Source organism: Castanea sativa, chromosome 9 (assembly GCF_040712315.1).
Source record: "Castanea sativa cultivar Marrone di Chiusa Pesio chromosome 9, ASM4071231v1".
Classification (NCBI taxonomy): domain Eukaryota; kingdom Viridiplantae; phylum Streptophyta; class Magnoliopsida; order Fagales; family Fagaceae; genus Castanea; species Castanea sativa.
In genome coordinates this window covers 28,588,412-28,610,287 of record NC_134021.1, presented here as the reverse complement: position 1 = coordinate 28,610,287, position 21,876 = coordinate 28,588,412, and the positions used below count along the sequence as shown (strand labels likewise).

The 21,876-nt window shown below is 37.4% G+C and overlaps 1 protein-coding gene across 1 annotated transcript; it reads right to left on the bottom strand.

Moving 5' to 3' along the window:
- Positions 1 to 9,930: 9,930 nt before the first annotated feature.
- Positions 9,931 to 14,066, bottom strand: LOC142610537 (adenylosuccinate synthetase 2, chloroplastic). Its single transcript, XM_075782361.1, has 4 exons — positions 13,617 to 14,066; positions 11,496 to 12,188; positions 10,830 to 11,141; positions 9,931 to 10,379 (listed from the first exon to the last, which is right to left on the bottom strand). The coding sequence occupies exons 1-4, from the start codon at positions 13,938 to 13,940 to the stop codon at positions 10,209 to 10,211; spliced, it is 1,500 nt and encodes a 499-aa protein (XP_075638476.1). The 5' UTR covers positions 13,941 to 14,066; the 3' UTR covers positions 9,931 to 10,208.
- Positions 14,067 to 21,876: the final 7,810 nt, after the last annotated feature.

Genomic DNA, 21,876 nt, shown 5'->3' with positions numbered 1-21,876 from the left:
GTGGCCCATTTTCCCTATATTGGCTAGGTACAAATAGGTGGTGTTTGGGCCCTGTGTGCATGCTTAACTTCCGTCTGAATCTATTACTTTTCTGGCCTTCATGCATTTGTCAATACCTCCGCGTTTGTCTGATTCTACTATACGTTCTAGTATCTGTTTAACCCTAGTGGCATGAACGATACATGGGTCTTTGGGCTTTCATCCTTTACATTTCATCTCCTCTTTGGACTGGACATTGCTTGGGTGCAAGCCCTCTCCCTCCTACCTAGCCCATGTCCCCTTCTTTCTCGTGTCTGTGGGTTAACTGATGATCCTGCCACGCCACTGCACTGTTCCTACTATGATATTTCATTGTTACTGAGCTTACGGGTTGAGGTTCCTGCCAGTCCATTTTCTACATTCTTTCTTCTTTTGAGCTTTACTGACCAACATTCATGCTAGGCCAGCCCATTCCATTCCTTAGGCTTCCTTGGCCCATTTCAAAATTCGGGCTTCCTCGGCCAATTTTCTCATTCATTACCTTTTTTACTCCCATAAGCTTTTGCTAAATTTTTTGGGCTTCTCCGGCCCAATTACCACATCATTTTCTCTAATTACCTGTCAGGCTTATTAGCCTTCATGCCAGCCTTATGAATTTACTAATTCATCTCTTAGACTTCCCCTGTCTAATTACTTCTTCTCTACCTCTTATTATTATTCTCATGGGTTTACTACTTCATTCTTTGGACATCCTCGACCCATTTGCTTGCCACTTATTATCCTTGTGGGCCTGTTAACCATTATTCCTGCCATTCTGGCTCGCTGATCTTCACTTTACTATTTTCTCTCCCCTTCTTCTTCATATTGTTGAACATCTTCTGTCATTGGACCCTTTTGTCAAAAGTAGGCATCAACACGTGTTTTTAAGACACATTTGCAATGTAAATTTTGAAATTCTATTTTTTACGCTAATTGTATCTTTAAGACACAATTGCAATGAAATTTTGAAGTTAAATTTTTTCCACTAATGTGAGTGAAGGTAAGTGAAATATAATTAATGGGCATTAAAAAAAATTTGCACTTATATTGTGTTTCCAAAACCCAATTTCAATGTTAATTGAACACATGTTTTGGATACACAATTTCTAGGTGGACACATCTCATCAATTCTTGCCACATGAATAGAATTTTAGGTAAAATTTTGTTTTCAAAACTCAATTTTATGAAGATGATAGTCTTGAAAATATTTTTCCTACAACACTATTTTTAGTGATTATTAATAAAGTAATATTATTTTTCCACGTGTATAAACATGTTGTTTCACCAATTTTCAAGATTTTTTTTTATAACCACCAATTTTCAAGCTTAGTTAAAAAATATTTTTGGTTTTTTTTAAAGGAGTTAAAGTTAGAAAAGATATATTTAATTTCATTTTCAATGTTTAATATAAACTTATTTTTCTATATATACATATTATTGCAACAAGTGGAGTAAAGGCATGGATGGACCCAGGCGGGGGCTCGGCCCAAATTTTTTTTTTTTTAACATATGCTATTTTTCAATTTTGTATTTGGCTCCTTCTTCTAAAATCTTAGTCCCTCTCCTTCCCAATCAGCCTAACCAGCCTAGCACTACTAGCAACTATCAAGCCCAAAAACTTAACAAAAATAATAAAAGCATTCACTATGGTGATTGTATTTTAGCAACAACAAAAAAAAAAAAACTATTTGACCACCAAAGAACCAAAAAAATCATGTATTATCAAAGAAGCTAAAGCTAAATTTTTGAAATTATAGTAAACTGGTATAAATATCAGTTGAATGTAGCAAGTTGTTAAAAATAAAATACCATATTTTATTAAGATTATCTCTCTTCCTTCAATTACAAAACTCAAATTCTCTCTCATTCTTATTATTTTAACGAGTTGTTTATATTATTTTAAATTAAGTAGTAAAAAAATAGAACATTTGATGTTGGATGTATTGTAAAGTGAGGTAGTAAAAATAGATAAAGTAGCTTTTTGAGGTGCTAAAAATTATTTTTTTTTAGCACCACTATTATAAATATTCTAACTTCAACAACAACAAAAACTAGCCTAGCATTAAAAAAACACTTTTTTTTTCCTTTGTTGGTAAATAATTGCACCTTAATATATTAAGAAACAATGATTTTGTGTATTTATAATTTGTTAATACTATATGGATGCCTATTTGGAATTTTTTTTTTTTCGTTTATACCCCGGCCCGCTCTAACTTAAAATCTTGGGTCTGTCCTTAAGCAGAGGGGATTTGAAAGTTGAAACACATATTTTTCTTTTCTTTTTTTCAAAAGAGTATATCTAGTTATGGTGCGTGTGGATTAAATTTTTACTAAGAAATGGAGAACTGAGTGAGCGCAAATGATGGTCTTGGTCTTGCACTCGTCCAATAAAGTGCGTGATTTTTCATTAAAATTTATAACCCTTTCAATTAATGGAACTCTTCTTCTTGCTTGATTCACCAACCAAAATCTACACTATGAGTCTAGTTAGCTCAACTGATAAAGTCTAGAGTATCATAGTGTTCTCAGCCAGGCGAGTAGGTTGTCCTCCTCTACTTTCTATAGCATAGTGCTCTCCCTCTCTGAGAGTGGGTAGTAAGTGTCCCCTATAGTAACATTACTAGTAGGGCCAGGGTGATTTCTTTAGGGGGTTTGGGATATAGTTTAGGTCTAGGACTGGAGGACCTCGCCCAAAGTTGGAAGAAGATGTCACTAACGGATGTGGAAGAAACTAATATTGACCTATCTAGTGACAAGAAGAAACATCAATAGTTTTGGCGGCTAAATTCTTCACACGCCGCTCCCTCAATATTGAGGTAGTGGCAAGAACATTCTGACCACTATGGCGTACCAAAAGCAGTTTTGAGGTTAGTGATCCGGGTAATAACGTGCTCCTAATAGCTTTTGATTTGGAGGTTGATGCTGAAAATGTCTTGCAAGGAGAACCATGGGCTTTTGATAGGCATTTAGTTGCACTATAGAAATATGATGGTTCCACACCAACCCAAGATCTTATTTTCTCCACAGCTTTCTTTTGGGTTCAACTACACGATCTACCATTCACCTTGCTGACCACGAAGGCGATGCTAAGTTTAGGGGAAACCTTAGGTGCGGTCACTAAACCTAAGGACATCTCGGAGATGAGAGGAGGCAATTTCATGCATGTCAGGGTGGCGGTGGATATTACAAAACCACTATGCTGAGGAAGGAAGGTAACATGGGATCAGTCAAAGAAGGGTTGGGTTTCCTTTCTCTACGAACATCTCCCCAACATCAGCTACTGTTGTGGGCATTTATCTCATGATAACAAGGACTGTGTATTATGGCTTAACAGTAAAGGGACGTTAACAACGGAGGATCAACAATTTGGCCCGTGGATTAGGGCTTCACAATACAATCCGATGAGAAAGGCAGTGGCAGAGGTGCAGGGTTTTGATTGCGTAGAACATCCTAAGGCAGGTTCCCATACCAATGCCTTCAAACAAACACAATGGTAACAACAATCATTCCAACGACCACACACATGGAAACCGAGGAACTTAGTGGTGGTGTAGCTAGTGGCATGGACCAAATTGGAGGTGGTGGCTTGCAAAGTCAATCCCAAGAGATTGAAACAATTATGAGGGGCTTAAATGACAAATTTAATTCAGAAACGATTATTTCGAGTCTAGAAAATGACAAAACAGAAAATTCAGTAGGGAAGGAAAGAATCTTTGAATTGAATGCACATGTAGTTAAGTCGAATATTAAGGACATTAGTGATTCGGCCAAGGTAATGGAGGGAGCTTTCAAGTTTGTAACTGAGTCAACAGTCAAACCTGATATAATTTTCACAGTTGGAAAGGAAGGTAAACTGAATGGGACAGCTGGCAAGGGTAGGTCAAGCAGGGGGTGGGGAAGGGGTAAAATTATTGAAAATTTACCACGGGGAACTCAAGGAAAAATACAGATGCAGAATGGGAAACATGCTGACGTGGGGGAGCATACAACCAAGACAATTGATTCAAAGCGTAAGTGCAATTTACACAGCTTGGATGACGCAGATGGCTCGAGTAAGAAAAGGAGGTTGGCAGTGGAGATAGATACACTTATTGCTACTATGGCAACTCACTTAAGATCGGCAGAGGTTGTTGAACAACCCCGCAGGGCCCAATGACGCTCATAAGCTAGAACTGCTAGGGGCTTGGAACCTCCGGACAATTAAAGCCTTGGAAAAGGTTGTTACAAAAGAAGAGCCCACAATCGTCTTCCTAATGGAGACTAAGTCGAATTGAGATTGGATGAAAAAGGTTCAAGAGAGGTGCAAGCTTAAACATGGTTTCATAATATCGAGTAATGGCAAGAGTGGTGGATTGGCTCTGTTGTGGAAGGAAGAAATCATTGTGAATGTTTAAACATTCTCTCAGACACATATTGATGTCGTGGTGGAGGGCAGAGCTGGAGTAGGGTGATGGCATCTCACCGGCTTTTATGGCAACCCAGACATAAGCAAAAGGCCCGAATCTTAGGCAAAGTTGAAACATTTGAAAGGTACATCAACTTTACCTTGGCTAGTAATTGGTGACTTTAACGAGTTGACGGGTTTGTCAAAAAAGAAGGGAGGGAGTGCAAGGTCAAGGCAGCAAATGCAAAATTTCATCGACACCATTAATTTCTGTGGTCTCAAAGATGTTGGCTACATTAGTCAAGCGTTCACATGGTTGTTTCAAAAATCTGATGGCTCACAGATTCGGGAAAGGCTTGATAGGGCATTGGCAACAATGGAATGATTGGCTCTCTTCCTAGCAACCAAACTATTTTACCTTACGTCCTCAACTTCTAACCATTCCCCGTTGTCTCTTCGGATGGTGCAAAAGTTTCAAAAAAAGAAGACAAAGAAAATATTTAGATTCGAGTCTATGTGATTAAAGGATCAATGATGCGAAGGTGTTGTTCAACATGCATGGGAGGAGGGCTTATCTTTGGGAGCAGATTATGTACTTGGTAAATGTATTGAGACTTGCTGAGCCAGGTTGGAGAGGTGGAACAAAACAGAGTTCGTTCATGTAGGTAAATGGATTGCTAACTTACAGAAGCAGCTTGAGTGGATTGAACTTCAACCCACAATGTCGGACATTGCACAACTCATGCGAGATACAAGGGTGGAGTTGAACTGTTGGCTTGAAAAGGAGGATGCAATGTGGCGCCAACAATCCAGACTCACTTGGTTTCAAGAGGGAGACAGAAACACGAGGTTTTTTCATACAAAAGCCTCGGCAAGATATAAGGAAAACCTTATTGAGGGAATGTTGGATTCAAATGGTGTGTGGCATGAAGAGGAGCACAAGATTAAGGAGATTGTGGTGGATCACTACAAAAATTTATTCACCATAAGTAACCCAACAGATATCTGTGAGCTCATAGATGTAGTTGAGATGAAAGTGTCACCATCCATGAATCAAATGCTCCTTAGAGATTTTACAGCAAAGGAGGTTGGACAAGCACTAAAGCAAATGCACCCCTTGAAAGCCCCAGGTTCGGATGGTATGCCCCTGTTATTCTTTCAGCACTTCTAGCATACAAGTGGTGAGGTGGTGATTAAAACGGTACTTGACTTCCTTGACTTTGGTGTTTTTCCTCCCAATTTTAATGATACACACATTGTTTTAATTCCTAAGGTCAATGACCCCAAACTGGTGACTGATTTTAGACCTATTAGTTTGTGTAATATAGTGTATAAAATGGCATCTAAAACCACAGCTAATAGACTAAAAAAGATTCTTCCTACTATCATTAGTGACACTCAAAGTGCCTTTGTAAATGGTAGGCTAATCACAGATAATGTTATTGTTGCTTTTGAGACTATGCACCATATAAGCTAGAAAAAAAGTGGGTAGGGTTGGAGAGATGGCTCTTAAACTCAATATGAATAAGACCTATGATAGGGTGGAATGGAAATGTTTAGATAAAATCATAGAGAAGTTGGGTTTTGATGTAAAGTGGAGGAAATTAATCATGCAGTATGTAACTTCTAAAACTTATGCTATAAGGCTCAACGGGAATCCAAAAGGCCATGTTGTACCAACTAGGGGAATCTGTCAAGGAGACCCCTTATCACCTTATCTTGTTCTCTTATGTGCAGAAGGTTTGTCGACTTTGATAAAAAAGTTGGTAGCAAATGGACAAATGGAGGGAATAGCTATATGTCGGGGAAGGCCTAAACTATCCCACTTGTTCTTTGCTGATGACAGTTTGATTTTCTACAAAGCTTCTCTTATAGAATGTAACTCGCTCCAACAAATTTTACAAGTGTATGAGCAAGCTTTAGGTCAACAGTTGAATCGGGCAAAAATCGCACTGTTTTTCAGCAAGAACACTCTGAGAGATATCTAAGAGGAGATTAAAACCATATTTGGGACATAAGTCATTAAACAGTATGAAAAATACTTGGGCTTACCTTCACAGTAGGGAGAAACAAACAGAACACTTTCAAAAGCATTAAAGAGAAACTTGGGAAGAAGCTAGCGGGGTGGAAAGAAAAGATGTTGTCTAAAGTAGGAAATGAAGTATTAATCAAGGCAGTGACACAAGCTATCCCAACATACACAATGAGCTGTTTTAAATTACCCGACGCTCTTTGTGATGATCTAACAAGCATGATCCAAAACTTCTAGCGGGGCCAAAGAAATGATGAGAAGAAAATAGCGTGGATAAGTTGGGATAAGTTTTGTGAACCAAAGTCTTGTGGTGGTCTAGGTTTAAAGAAAATAAAACATTTCACCCTAGCTCTTCTCACAAAATAGGGGTGGAGACTCCAAACAAAGCAGAACTCTCTTATCTATCAAGTTCTCAAGGATAGGTACTTCCCGAGTTATGACTTCATCCACGCCACCATTGGCAGCAACCCTTCTTTCATTTGGCATAGTATATTGGTTGCCCAATCACTAATGAGAGAAGGTATGAGGTGGAGAGTGGGTAATGGCATGGACATAAAGATATGGGAAGACAAATGGCTACCCACTGCCTCCATGCATAGTGTCTGCTCACCCAGATTATTTTTGCATTCTGACACACGGGTATGTGAACTGATTTGATCCGAGATGACAAGTTGGAATTCGGCGATCATCGATGCTTTGTTTTATCCACATGTGGCAGAGGTATTTAAGAGCCTACCATTAAGTTCTCAGCTCCCAAGAGACAAGAAAATCTAGGTAGCCTCTCCAAACGACCTCTTTAGTGTGCGTCGTGCCTACTCTCTTGCTGTGAAACTAATGAACACCGAGAACAATGGTACTAGTGCAGATAACAACTAGGTGCGGCACTTCTGCAGGAAAATCTGGAGTCTTCCCGTTCCACATAAGCTAAGGCACTTCGCATGGAGAACATGTAGGGAGGTTTTACCCAAAAAGGCAAACGTCTGTGGTTTAGGGTTTAGAGTTTAGGGTTTAGGGTTATCCACCAGCACAAACGTTAGAAGTTTATAAGTGGTGTTAGAGCATTCACATTAAGGTTCTCAAAAAATATAGCTTTTAGCAACTCAAAAATATATTTTATTTATTTTAACATTTCACTTTACAATACACTCTACATCAAAACTTCTATTTTTTTTACAATTTTTTTTTAGTTCTTGCTCTCTCCTTCATCTTCTTCTCCATCTCTTTCTCTTCTCTCTCTTCTTTGCTGCCAACACCCACTACCACTTATCACCACCATAACTGGTTTAAAAAAAAAACAAAAAACAAAGAGATACACTCCATAGAGAACTCACAAAGAGACCCACATGGGAATTCTCAACAACACAAACATCACACACTACAAAAAGAGAAATACCCATTTCCTAAACTGACTTGAAAGTTGAAAATTCATCAACTATTTTTCACCATTTTTCTTCGGATTTCGCGAAGAGAGAAAATTAAAATTTTGAGTATACAACATTGTTTTAAGAACCCAACAACCACTAGAGGAAAATGAAACGTGTTTTGAGAAAAATGAAAATTACAAGACCCACAACCATAAAAACCCAGCAACCAGCTCGGGCACTGCCAGCCACCACCACTGGAGGAAAAAAGAGCCCACAATCAACCTACTAGAACTCAACCAAAACCCACCCATGAGATCAACCTACCCACAACCCAACCAACACGGATTCCGATCTTCTAGATTTCCTAAGGTACTCTACCGGTAAATTTCTTTAAATCCTAACCAGTCTTTTATGATTTAAGGGTCTAGAGTTTGCAATGTCAGCATTCCGCTAACAATACTCTTAATTATTTTGTTTGCAACATTATTTTATTATTTTAAGAGTATTATTAGTAGAATGCTGACATAGTAGAATCTAGATTCTCAAATTATAAAAGAGTGGTTAGGACTTAAAGAAATATATTGGTAAAGTATTCTAAGAAATCTAGAGGATTTGAATCCAACTAACACCCAGCCACAACCCACCCACGAGATCAAACCCACCAAAACCCACCCACTAGATCAACTTAGCCATAGCCTACCAAAACCTATACAAGCGGCCCAACCACCAACAAGGGATGAATGCTGGCGAAGTAGTGGTGGTTGGGAAGTCGCCGACGGAGAGAAGAAAGATTAGATTTTGGAGAGAGAGAGGAGAGAACTGAGAGAGGAGGGAGAAGAGACTTGAGTGAGAGGCATGGGACAGAGAGAGAAAAAATTAATAAAAAGAAGTTAAAAGTTGCAACTTGCTATAGTGTGTTGTTACTAGTAGCAACTTACAGTAGCAAGTTACTAATAAATTTTAAGTTTAGCATCTTTGAAGTATGGGCTTTTTTAGTGTTTATGTTGTTAAGATAGCTTTGAAGCTATATTAACAACCTTATTGTGAATCCTCCTAATTAAAATTTGACAAACTAGCTATAGTAAAGTGCCATCTTTGAGATTTTAGAACCGTGGTGCTTTGTCATTAGACTACTAAATATTTAGCAATTTGCTAGAGCAATAAAGTAATAAATAAAATATTGTTTGTTTGGCTTCTCTCTCTTCTCTCATTAAATATATACTCTCTCTCTCTCTCTCTCTCTCTCTCTCTCTGTTCTTCTCTCCTCTCTTTTTTATTTATTTTATTTTATCTCTCCAGTGCCGCCCTCTTCTCCTCTCAACGTTCTGGTTCATATTTTTTGTTTGTAGTGGGTTGTTGAGCGTTTTTTTCTTTTTTTTTTTGATAAACGGGTTATTGAGCGTTTTAGGTTCTTGGTGTTGATGGTGGATCGTTTTTTGGGTTCAGATTGAGCTGGGATGGGTTGTTGCCGGTCTCTTCTATTTTTTTGGGTAAAGATACTTACCCTTTAACTTACCTCCTACAGAATACAGTTGCGTTGAGAAGGGATTTGTTTGATTTGAAAATCTTTTGAATCTTCATCTTCATAAAGTTCAGGGCTTTATCATGATAACACAAACTAAGTTATAGGACTAATTCTATAATATTTCCTTCTTTTTTTTTTTTTTTTTTTTTTTTTTTTTCTAATAAGTACCTATACCGAAACGGTTCAAGTAATAACTATGGTAAGGCAGTACACGTGGTATTACCAATTGTCATCACATGGTGTGGGGTCAATGAGCCCACACCAAACACCCTTTTTTTTTTTAGCAGAGAAAAAAATAATAATAAGCATCTATACATTCAGCAAAAAAATAATAAGCATCTATGCGATCTTAAATTTGAGTATAAATTAAACAAGCTTCAGCTAACATACTCACATAAAGCATTGTTTTTTCCTCTGAAATTTATAATCTTTTAAACGGATACGATAGCGACCCACTGAAGAGATATCACGACCTAATTCACGATTTACCTAATTCCCTATGGCAATATTGACCAAGACAATGACAACAACAATAAATAAATCACCATCTTGATGCCCTGAACTCAATCTAATAACCAAAAACTTCCATTTCTAGCACCATCATAAGTTGTGAACACTGCCTAAAATACAGCACCAAAATTGTCAGAGTCGTAAAAGTATTCAGATTCAAAATGGCATTCCACAGGTTTCTCAAAAAAAAAAAAAAAAAGGCATTCCACATACATTGAATACATAATTGTTACATCAAATGCATATAGCCACCTTATGTTATACTTTTTCTCCAAGATAATCTACCATTTTAAAGAGGAAATTCATCTAGCATTTTCTCATTTCTTCAGATAAAGAGAATCCTCTCTAACATCTTAAGAAGGAACAATAATCAAATTATTTTACTATCAGGGCATCACGTCCAGGTCCAATACCAATGTAATGGATTGGTACACCAACAAGTTCTTCTATCCTTTCCACATAGGTACGTGCAGCCAATGGAAGGTCAGCGTAGTTTCTGATAGAAGAAATATCACACTTCCACCCAGGCAATACTTCGTACTCCACCTAGAAACATAAGGACATAAAAATCAAGAAGAATCCCCAAAAATCTAAAACAATGAAGAGGACACCTGAATCATTTTTACAGAAGTCAGGAATCAAAGATTGTTCTTAACAATTTAAGTCACATATAAGGCTACACCCTTTTTTGTTTGTGCTAAACAATGCTTAGAAACTCTTGAGGAGAGGATAGGGCAGGGGTGGTCTGAATTTTGTAAGGCAACAAGAAAAAATCATAAGGCCTAGTATCCATGGGACCTAATCTATGCTTCAACTGTGATGTCAATGGCAAGCACTGTCAATGCATTACCCAAAAGGCAGATGGCGGAATTTTGTTAATAACTCTCTCTCTCTCTCTCTCTCTCTCTCTCTCTCAATATATATATATATATATATATATATATATATATATATATATATAAATTTAAAAAGGGGGCTGGGGTTGAGGGAACTTGCCTTCAATTGCTCAAGAAGACGAAGATCTGCAGGGAATGACTTGACTGGTGTGCCATTGATGTGTTTATAAGAAACCCCCAGCCGAATTTCAGGGAGATCGGACAAAACGTCGAGTTTGGTGAGATTCAGTGATGAAAAGCCATTGATCTGACAAGAGTATTTCAGCGCCACTATATCCAGCCAACCGCAACGACGAGGACGGCCTGTAGTTGTGCCAAACTCCTGGCCAGCAAACCTTAGGAGGTCGCCCCCTTGACCCAAGATTTCTGTAGGAAAAGGACCAGAGCCAACTCTTGTATTGTAGGCTTTTACCTGCACAGGGAAATTCAAGTTTGGAACCTCAACTGGCCAAGTAAAACGAGTTTAATTATTTAAAAATGCAATAATGTATTTAATGAATACTGTGCAGTATTCCCACAGAACATGTTTTACTCCAGACACATGTCAAAATGCAAAAGCCCACATGTTTGAAAGAGCAAACAAAATTTAAAAGGTGAGCACATTTGACATCAAGACATGCAAAAAGATAATAGAAGAAAAGGGCTCCTAGTCATGGCACAGCCTTGTTATATTTGAAGTTTTAACCCCTCCCTCACCAGTACAGAAAAAGAGGAAACAACGCCCCAAATATGATAAAAAGAAACCAATAGTAAATTATCCACTTACCACTCCAATTAGATCACCTACTACTCTTGGAGCAATGCCAAGACCAGTGCAAATTCCACCAGCTGATGGACTAGAAGAAGTTACAAAAGGGTAAGTTCCAAAGTCAATATCTAGCATGGTGGCTTGACCACCTTCAACTAAAATCTTCTTCTTATCTGAGATGGCTTCATTCATGACATGCACGGTATCAGCAATGAAGGGCTCCAATCTCTCAGCATATCTTTTGTATTTTTCAACTTCTTCCCTAAGCATTTCTGGGCCATAGTTAAAACCTTGGAATCTTGAAGCTGCATCTGACAATAAAAGATCAAGCTTTTGAGGAAATGTATCCATGTGCCTCAAGTCACTTACTCTAATGCCATTCCGTATAACCTTGCTTGAGTAACATGGTCCAATTCCTCTCTTTGTAGTGCCAATAAAAGATTGGGCAAGCTCAGACTCTCTAAGCCCATCCACTTCCTGATGGAAGTCAAATAACAGGTGAGCACGATCAGATACCAGTATTCTTCCCTTGCAGGAAACCCCATTGGATTCCAGGCCATCAATTTCTTCAAAGAGCCCTGGTAGATGCACCACAACTCCATTCCCAATAACACAAAGGGTATCATCATTAAGGATACCTGAGGGAACCAGGTGAAGGGCAAACTTCTTTCCCTCTGCATTGTAGATAGTATGTCCAGCATTAGCTCCACCCTGATATAAAAATTTATTCAAAAGTTTCAGGCAAAAAGATACACACTGGATCATCAGGATCTGGAAAGCCAATTACTCCTCAATTAAAAACATGTAAATTGTGTGAAGCAGGATGTTTCAAATATATTCTCAAAATACCATGCTCAAACTGGAAGAAGACGCGCCCCGGGGGGGGGGGGGGGATGAATGTAGCACTTAAACAGTGGTTTTGCCTCAATGTACTGATTATAAATGTCATAGAACCAAGATAAAAAAAGGCCATAATCAGTGCACAATACTCCCACTTTTGTGGGATTTTGAGAGAGGTAGTTGGTAACCTATCTCCAATTTTTCGAGAGCTAATTCCCAGACTCGAACTTGTGACACATACTTGGGCAAAGAGCACTTGGCAACGCACCAAGATCCAATTTTTTTTTTTTTTTTTTTTTGGAGAGAAATTGGATCTTGGTGTGATGCCGAGTGCTCTTTGCACCAAGATCCAATTTCTAGAACTAGATGTCCTTAATTTTAGATTTTGGACCAATTGAAACAATCAAATAAATAGTTTTGAAACGCTAGAAATATTTAATAGGGTTGCTCAAAAAGCCTAGGAGCATATGTGCCTCTAACTTAAAAGAGAGGTAACTCAACCATATTCTAACAGAATTACACTTAGGAAAATTTAATTAATAAAAAATGTCACACGTATAATCCTAAGGGGTAGCACAATCGGCTGGGGCCAAATTTCATGAAGCAAAGGCCACTAGTTCAAATCTAAACTTCCCCCTCCCTTGGGGCCAAACTCATTAAGAAAGAAAGAAAGTCACATGCATGCAGGTGCAGGTGCAGGTGCAGGTGCAGGTGCAGGTGTTCTGCTTAGGAATACTAATCAGCATACTACGGTTTAAGAAGACTTGTAATATGCCCCCATCAAACAACAATCACGAGAACCAATAAACAGACAAAATACAAACTAGACAAATTCGTATTTTGACTGAATTCTATGTATAAGATACACACACATCTTTTTAAATATAGAAGTGCATGAACCTAAAACTAAAAGTAAAAAATGTGTACCTGGGGAAAGGTATTAAGCACAAGCCCAAGTTTAAAAATTGAATCACACCCATTTGAAGATTATATATAACGCTAAAATTAATAAATAAAATATATATATATATATATATATTTTAAAACGCATTTTTATTTACACTAGTCTAAAAGATTTTCCCAGACTAGGCCAATTGAGAGTCTGAATGCTGAAAGGGTCAGTGATGAAGCAAATAAAGGATATGAAATGGGAAAAGTGGAATCTTTTTTAATGCTAAAAGATGAAACATGCAAAAGTTATTAGTGATTAGTGAAATGCTAAGCTAGCAACGAAATTAAAATTATATCATACAATCAAACAATCGAACTGAAAAATAAAAAAGGTGGGAAAAAGTGTACCTGGCAACGAGCAACGATGTCGAAGTGATGGGCCAAGATGTCGACCAGTTTGCCTTTGCCTTCGTCTCCCCACTGACAGCCCAACACTCCCGATACTTGACTCAAAGACCCGATCCGGTTGGTTCCTTGGGTTGTGCTCGATTCGGCTACGCTCAGAGATGCAGAGGCAGAGGCTGAGACTGAGACTGAGACTGAGGAGCAGACGATGAGGTTTGGGCGGCGAGGGAGAATAATGGGTCTGAGGTGGTGGTGGCGACCACCCAAGAAAGGGGTCTGTGGGACCCTCATAGGGTTCGAGTCGAGAGCCATTGACGAAAGACTCATGCTGCTGAGACACTGAGATAGAGATAGAGTCAGAGACAGAGAGAGAGAGACACACACACACAGACGCAAATCAACTACAATAAGAGACTTGGGTGAGTTTAGTTCAAGGCATAAAGCAGAGAGGGTTTGTTTTAATTTTATAATTTGAGCTTGAGTTTGACTGTTTGAGGCGTACGTTTTTTTTTATTGTTGAACAGTTTGAGGCGTACTTAACTTCTAGGTAGTCTCCAAATCCGAATACCGTCACATGGTTATCACTCGTGCAATTCCCCCGCATCATTTTCTTTTTTTCAAAATTATTGACTTTTTTTTAACTCTCAAATTTTTTTTTTTTTTTTTTACTTTTTTGATCCAATGGTTAATATTATTTTGATCTGAACTGTTAAGAAAATATTGTATGGTGCAAATTGCACTAGATCTCAATCTATTGTCACTACCGCTCAAACTGATGCTGGGTCATGAACACTGTGTCACTTTTCCTAAAAATGTCTAATATTTTTCCCAATTTTAGAAGAGTGTTAAATATATATCTGGTGGGTCTAAAACTAAAAGTCATGTGTAAGCTTTTGCCAAACCTAACATATAGTAGGAGATAAACATTAGTTCAATTAGTACAATCTCTTATGTGGTTAAATTAAAATTTTAAAGATTAATCACCGCTTACATAAAAAAAAAACAATTAGTATCTTAAGAGTTTGACCGTGCCAATATGCCCAAATTCAAAATAATGAAAAAAAATACTCACATAAAAAATATATAAGATTTTTTATTAATTATACAGATTTTTTTTAGGTGAGAAAAAAAATTTTAATGGAAATTTTGTAATAAAATTGAACAGATTATCTGATTTAAATAAATTTAAAACTTAAAAACTCAATTAAATAAAAGTAAAATTAAAGAATTAAAATAAATTTCAATCAAAATTGAAGAATGAAATTTGTATTTTAGGTATAAAAAATAATTTTCAATTTCAACTTTTCAATAGAATTTTTTTTTTTTTTTTTTTTTTTTTGATAAGAATAGAAAATGTTTTTTAATTGCAAATGATGTTTCACTTGATGTCAATCAGTCAATCCTTTATAAAGTTTGCCCTATTTTGTTAGCACTGTTAGCATTGCGTTCGGTGCACGCTCCACCCTTTATTCAGTGAATCTGGGTTAAAAGTGGAAGTACAACGAGTGTGGGATTTCAACGTTCAAACTGACTTTAATTGGTTCGGATGTATGTGGCTATCTCAACTCTCAACATCCTTTTTTCCATTAAAAAAAAAAAAATCTCAACTACCTCAGTCCACACGGATTTATCATTCGTATTAATCATCCTCAAACCTTTTTGGAAACTGTTCCTGTTCTACTATAAATTATAAAATCTCTCATAGTAAGATTTTCCTTTTTTGTTCGTTTCACAGTGCTGGCAGAGTTTGGTGACAGTTTATTGCATAATGATGCCAAATTGCCAATAATAAACTCATTATTATTATTATTATTATTATTATCGTGCAACAACAAATGTATATTCAAAAACAAAATATATTTTCTTAAGGTCTATTCCAACATACACAAACTCTATCCAAATTCCTTTTTTTTTTTCCCCTCTACTCAGAAACTATATTGTCAATTTGTCATGGAACAACTTAAATCTAATTTGAATCATATTCATAATTAGTCATAGACCTGCATGATGTGCAAAAATATTTGATGATTTATTTTTTTGTTAAGAGAAAAAAAAAAAAATAGCAGATGATAATTATAAGTGTTTGTCTCAAATCCTACTTAAAATGATGTGATTGTTTTTTAACAAAATATTTTTTTATGACAACAAAGTATAATTGATACAATATATTAGATTTTTTTAATTAAGCCATTTATATTTGTTATTTGAAAGTGTTTTAAATTTTTTAAGTTTTTTTTAAGGAAACACATAATGCATTTTTCATTTAATTATTATATAAGACGAAATATTTTGTGAATAACAGATTAAAGTGAACTAAAATGGATCGAATTAGACCAAAATAGATGAAGATAGATGTTACATCGATGTGGCTTAGTATGAGTGTAATAACAATAAATATAATGCTTCAACTTTTAAATATTATTATATAGAAATAGACAAGCATTATTCACTACTTAATTAAAGAAAATTATAATTTATTTAAATTATTTTATGAAATATAATACATATATAAATTAAGCCACTACAGGCAAACATGTATTGTGTAAATTTTATTATATAAAAATTTAAATTATGCAATATAATGAAATAAATAATTAAATTACTTTATATTTTTTGAAAATTTGTAATAAAGTTTAAATTTCAGTAATTTTTTTTTTAACTTTTGGGGGGGATTTCATAATAAAATTTTGTGTAGAGTAATTTATTAGCAATAGAATTTAATCTATAGACTTTAGTAAATAATCTTCATAATCAAATATTGAAACTTGAACATTTGGAGGGTTTTAATTGAAGTATAATTTTAAATTTCTTGAATTTAGATAATAGAGTTTTATGTAGAGTAACTATTGGCAATAATTTTTTTTGAGAAATCAATAAAATATAATATTTTGGTAAGATATATATATATATATATATATATATATATATATATATATATATATATATATATATATATATATATATATTAATAGGTATAAATTAGAGAAAATCCGTTTAGATTCTATAATTGAAGTCCAATTTTGCTTCACGTGTCCTAAATTGTTTATTTTTAAAGAGAGTTTTATTGCTTAATTTTGGAGTCGAATGTGAGACCACATCATAAATATTCATCTAAGTGAGTTATTGCATACAAAAACCAAAGAATCTAGAATTAATGAACACAATTTTTTTTATTTTTAAAAATGACAATTTACATGTTCAACTTAATAATATTATTACAAGACTTTTTAAAGAGTTAAAAAAATATAAGAATGACTATTAATAATATTTAAATTATATATGTAAGAATTATACTGTGTATCATAATGTATATATTTCAGGTGGTGCTACTAAAGCAATAAAGCCTTGATGTAAGCAAGTTGTTGAAGTTTTTTTAGGCCATAACTTTAACTTAGATCAATGGCAAACGTGCTCAAAGTCCTGTCTTTTTGAGAGCTCAACAAAAGCTTGGTTTGGTATAGCATAGCATAGGTCCTAAATTGTAAGAGTCCCCTACTCCTAAGCCCAAATTTTCTTTATCACTATTTCTACTTCATTCTATACTCCACAAATAAAAATATGTCACGTATCTATTTATTTAATTAAATGTTCAATATATGCCTTTGATAATTTCAATTACCTAAAAAAATAAATAAACCCATCGTATTCCCACTATCACTGCCACTACCATCAACTATCAAGAGCTCCGACGCCATCAATACCACTTGTCATGTCTGACCACCGCCAACCCACTTCCTCTAACGAAAAACATCACTCTTCCACTTTGGGTTTGTTTGGATAGAACTTATTACTGAAAACTGAAAACACTGTAGCAAAATAATTTTTAAATGTGTGAATAGTGTTGTGGGACCCATTTTTAATAAAAAATTGGCTGGAAAGTGAAGTTGTGGGTCCCATGAACAGTACACGGGACCCACAAATGTGACAAAAAGGACGGAAAAGTCAATAAATCACGGTTACTATTCATGAACAGTACCGTTGTCCCCCTGACGCGTGCAGCAGCAGCAGAAGAAAAAAAAGAAAGGAAACGTGAAAACGCAGCTTTGCAAAACGCAACGAGCATCCAAACATGCAATTTGTCTTAACCCCATTAAAAAAATAAAAAAAAATAAAAAAGAAAAAATCACCTGTACCACCTCATAAATTCCAAATCCACGAAGAACCTACGTTCCATCTAGTGTGGAAAATGATGCTGTTGTATAACTACTGGCTTAACAAATCATTCCTAAAAATTTTGCATGCCCAAGCAATTACTTCGGAATCTTATTAGGATGGTTTATGCAGATGCTAAACCAATAGTTACTATTTTATTATTATTATTATTTTTTTTTATCGACTTAAGAGGGACAAAGTGGAAGTGATGGCTGTTGTCGAAGGAAGTGAATTGACAGTGGTCAGCCATGACAAGCGGTGTTGGAGCTCTTGATACTCGATAGTGGCATACGTCGTAGGTTGGTCGTGGTGGCAGCGCCAATGGGAATACAATTGTTTTATTTATTTTTTTAAGTAATTGAAATTATGAAAGACATAATTTAGCATTTAATTAAGGTGAAAAAACTGTTTTATTTATTGGGAAAATCATTCTTTATGAACACAAAACAAAAGCTTCTCTTTCATATATGGTTGTTAAGAATGATTTTGTAATGCAATCTCCATTTATCTATCCTCTGGATCATATGAAAACGTTTTCTGAGTTTTGTAACATATTATATATCATTTTCATTTTGCCCATTCTTTTATTCTCACCGTGGTTAACATGTTTATATACACGGTAGCATGTATCCGTGTATGTGTAAATTAATGAATTTTATGGGGGATGGATAAGCAATTATGATTTATGCACCTATGCTTATGGCTTCAAAATCATTATTCCTATTGCATTCTATGAGAATGGTAAAATAAATTATGTCATAATGAATCCCTATATGTGTTGAACGCTTATATTTTTGTTGAGTTATAAAATTTCTTATATGGATGCAAATAGAACCTTAATTTGATCAGATTGTACATCATTCTTCAATATTAAAGAAAAAATAAATAAAATATCTTTATAGTTTCTTTCAAGTGGTTTCTATTCAGTATTGTGTAAATTTGTTTTGGAAGTTGATGGATGCAAACTTAATTTTTCTCAAGTTTCTTAGAAGTGCATCACACTTTTTAGATGAATTTTTCCCACTTGGATTTTGTTGAATATAACATGGGAAACATATTGTACGGGGCAGGGCCCCAGGCCCATTGGGCCTCAGACCCTAGCCTTGTGGCACCATACGGGGTAGGGGTCTAGGCCCGTTGGGCCTTGGGCCCTGACCTTGAGATATAACACCTGACCCTATCCCCCTTGGGCTTATGGCCTCAGTTCGAACGCACCTCGAAACCTAGTCTAAACCCAAAAACTATAATGGAGCCATCATGTCTTGAACGTCAAAAGCAAGCCCCTCTCGATCAACTCTAACTTGGTCGAGAGTGTAATTGCTTGGGGATACAAGGTCTTAGCGGTTCGGTAATGCCTTGGGGAGTATCACCGCCGAACAGCCTTTTGGTGGCAGGAACCAGATCCAATGCCATTACCACTATTCCCAACGGTACCTCCACTTAGAAGCAATGGAATTGGACCCCCATCCACATGAGTGAGATCAGGAAATAATCATAACACCCCCACTTACCTCCAGCTATAAATGGGAGGCTAGGGTGAGAGATTTGGGGGTTGGCATTGCAAAGAAAAAAAACAGAGAAGAGAAAGAGAGAGTGGCTATATTGAGAGAAAAAGGGAGTAACTCAGTAAGGAAAAAGAGAGGGGTTTGTGAAAATAAGAGTGTGTAACGGGATCTCCGAGCAAATGACTACCTATAGTAGGAAACCCAAAACCCACAATAAAATAAGTTGTGAGCCCAAGTATAGATTAAGTCTGTTGACTATATTTAGGGTGCGCACAATTGGCGCCGTCTGTGGGGATCTCCTACGTAACTGTGGTTCTGTCGAGACTCATGCAATGAAAATGTCCGAAGGTCAGTCAAGGAGTTATGCTGGAAGCGGTTCTGGGGGACCCTCTTGGGGGTTTACTTGGCAGGAAAGAAGGCAAAAGAGGCGCGAAGCCAGGCAGCATGAGTAGGAGGAAGAACGGTTTGACCTTAGAGAAGGGTCGTTTCAAACGCATCAGACACTCTCGGGCGCTTCGGGGCATCGTCGTTTTGACGAAAGGGAGGAGGAGCTTGAACGTTTGCGTACGCTGGTGAGAGATTTGGAATTGGAAGCAAGAGGTAGGCGTCAGAGAAGAAACCACGAGGAGCGTGAGGAAGCGTCAGCTAGCGTAGGAGGTCGCTATGGAGCAGGCTCCCACCAATTTGGTTCCCATCGACACCGGGATCGTTCACGGGAGTATGCAAACTGGGACTCAATTTCCCCAGAGGAGTAATGACCTCGGAATGCTGCTATGGATACTATGAGCCGAGCATTACGCAGAGCTGCTCATTCGCCATTCTCGGGGGACATTGAACGGGCCCCCATGCCAAGTAGATTTGCGCGGCCTCCATTCAATTCTTATGACAGGAAAATGGACCCGATAGAGCACGTAAGTCATTATATTTAAATGATGTCCTTGCACACTCATAATGATGCACTAATGTGTAAGGTATTTCCCTCGAGTCTTGGGCCTACCGCATGAGGTGGTTCAATGGATTAAGGAAAGGCTTAATTCAAAGTTTTTCCAAGCTGATTCTAGAGTTTGGTGTCCAGTTCATGACATGCAGCCGAGTTTCGTAGCCTATGGACGCATTACTATCAATGAAAATGGGGGTAGGGGAAACCCTCCGTAGCTATGCTAACCAGTATTGGGAGTTGTACAATGAGATTGGCAGAGGCAATAAAAAAATCGCAGTGAGTACCTTTCGGTTGGGATTGCCCGAGGATTCTGAACTATGAGACTCGTTGACAAGGAGACCACCCAAGGATATGAGGCAGTTGATGAGGCGCATTGAAGAATATAAGAGGTTAAAGGATGACCGATAGCAAAATAAGGGCAAAGTTCTGATCATGAGTCAGCCTTAGTAGGGGGTTTTCAATCAAGGCCCCGAAGGGATTTGAGGATTTGGGAGCCGGGCGCACAGGTAGGGAAAGTGAACGTGACGTTCAAAGAGTTGGTGCACAGAATTATAGATCGAATAAAAAATGAGCCATACTTTCGGTGGCTGAACAAGATGGGGGTGACCCGTCGAGAAGAAATCAAAACCTGTACTGTACTTACCATAAAGACAAGGGGCATACCACCGAACAATGCAGGGTGTTGAAAGATCATTTAGAGCAGCTGGTGAAAGCGGGGTATTTGAAAGAGTTTGTGATAGACCCGAGGAATCAGGATGATAGGCAGGAGCACGGCCTCGGGGAAATCCTCTTCCACCCCTATTGGGAGTGATAGAGGTCATCCACGCAGCTTCAAGGGGTACCGTAGTGTCCGGAAGGAGAGGGGTATTGATTGTGGTGCCAGCAGAAGGTTGCCCGGGCAAGCAACCCTCCGAGAAAAGGTTGAAGCTCACTTGGGAACCCATTGCCTTCAATGATGATGATATGGAGGGAACGATCCAGCTGCACGACGATGCTTTGGTGGTCACCACCTGGATAAATGACTTCACAATGAAAAGGGTATTAATAGATCAAGGGAGTGGTGCTAAAGTGATGTATCCCGACCTATTAAGGGGGCTTGGGTTGAAGAACGAGGATCTCTTTAAGTACGACACACCCTTGGTGGGGTGTGATGGCCGGATTGTGATCCCAGAAGGGCAGATTTTACTTCCCGTAAATATGGAGGGTAAGAAAGTAATGGTGACATTCATAGTGGTCGCCTCATTTTCATCGTATATGGCAATTCTTGGAAGGTTATGGATTCATGCAATGGGGGCAGTCTCATCCACCTTGCATGTGAAGGTCAAATTTCGCACCGAGCAAGGTATTGCTATAGTGAGGGGAAACCAGCAAGTGTTCAGGCAGTGCTTGGTGGCCGCTGTTAACCGGGAGATCGAATAGATTGAACTAGCCAAAGAGGTTCCCTTATAGCAATTACAGGAACCCCAAGAAAAGTTGGGGGCTTGTGGTGCCAAGGACCTAATAAAGGTAAGGATACTACCAGACGATGATAAGAGTTTCCAGATAGGGGCAAGCATGAAGGACAAAGATAAGGTGGAGATGCTGCTGCTTCTTGTACGAAATGTGGATGTGTTTGCTTGGAGCCCGTATAAGGTGCCCAGGGTGAACCTCGAGTTCATAGTTCACA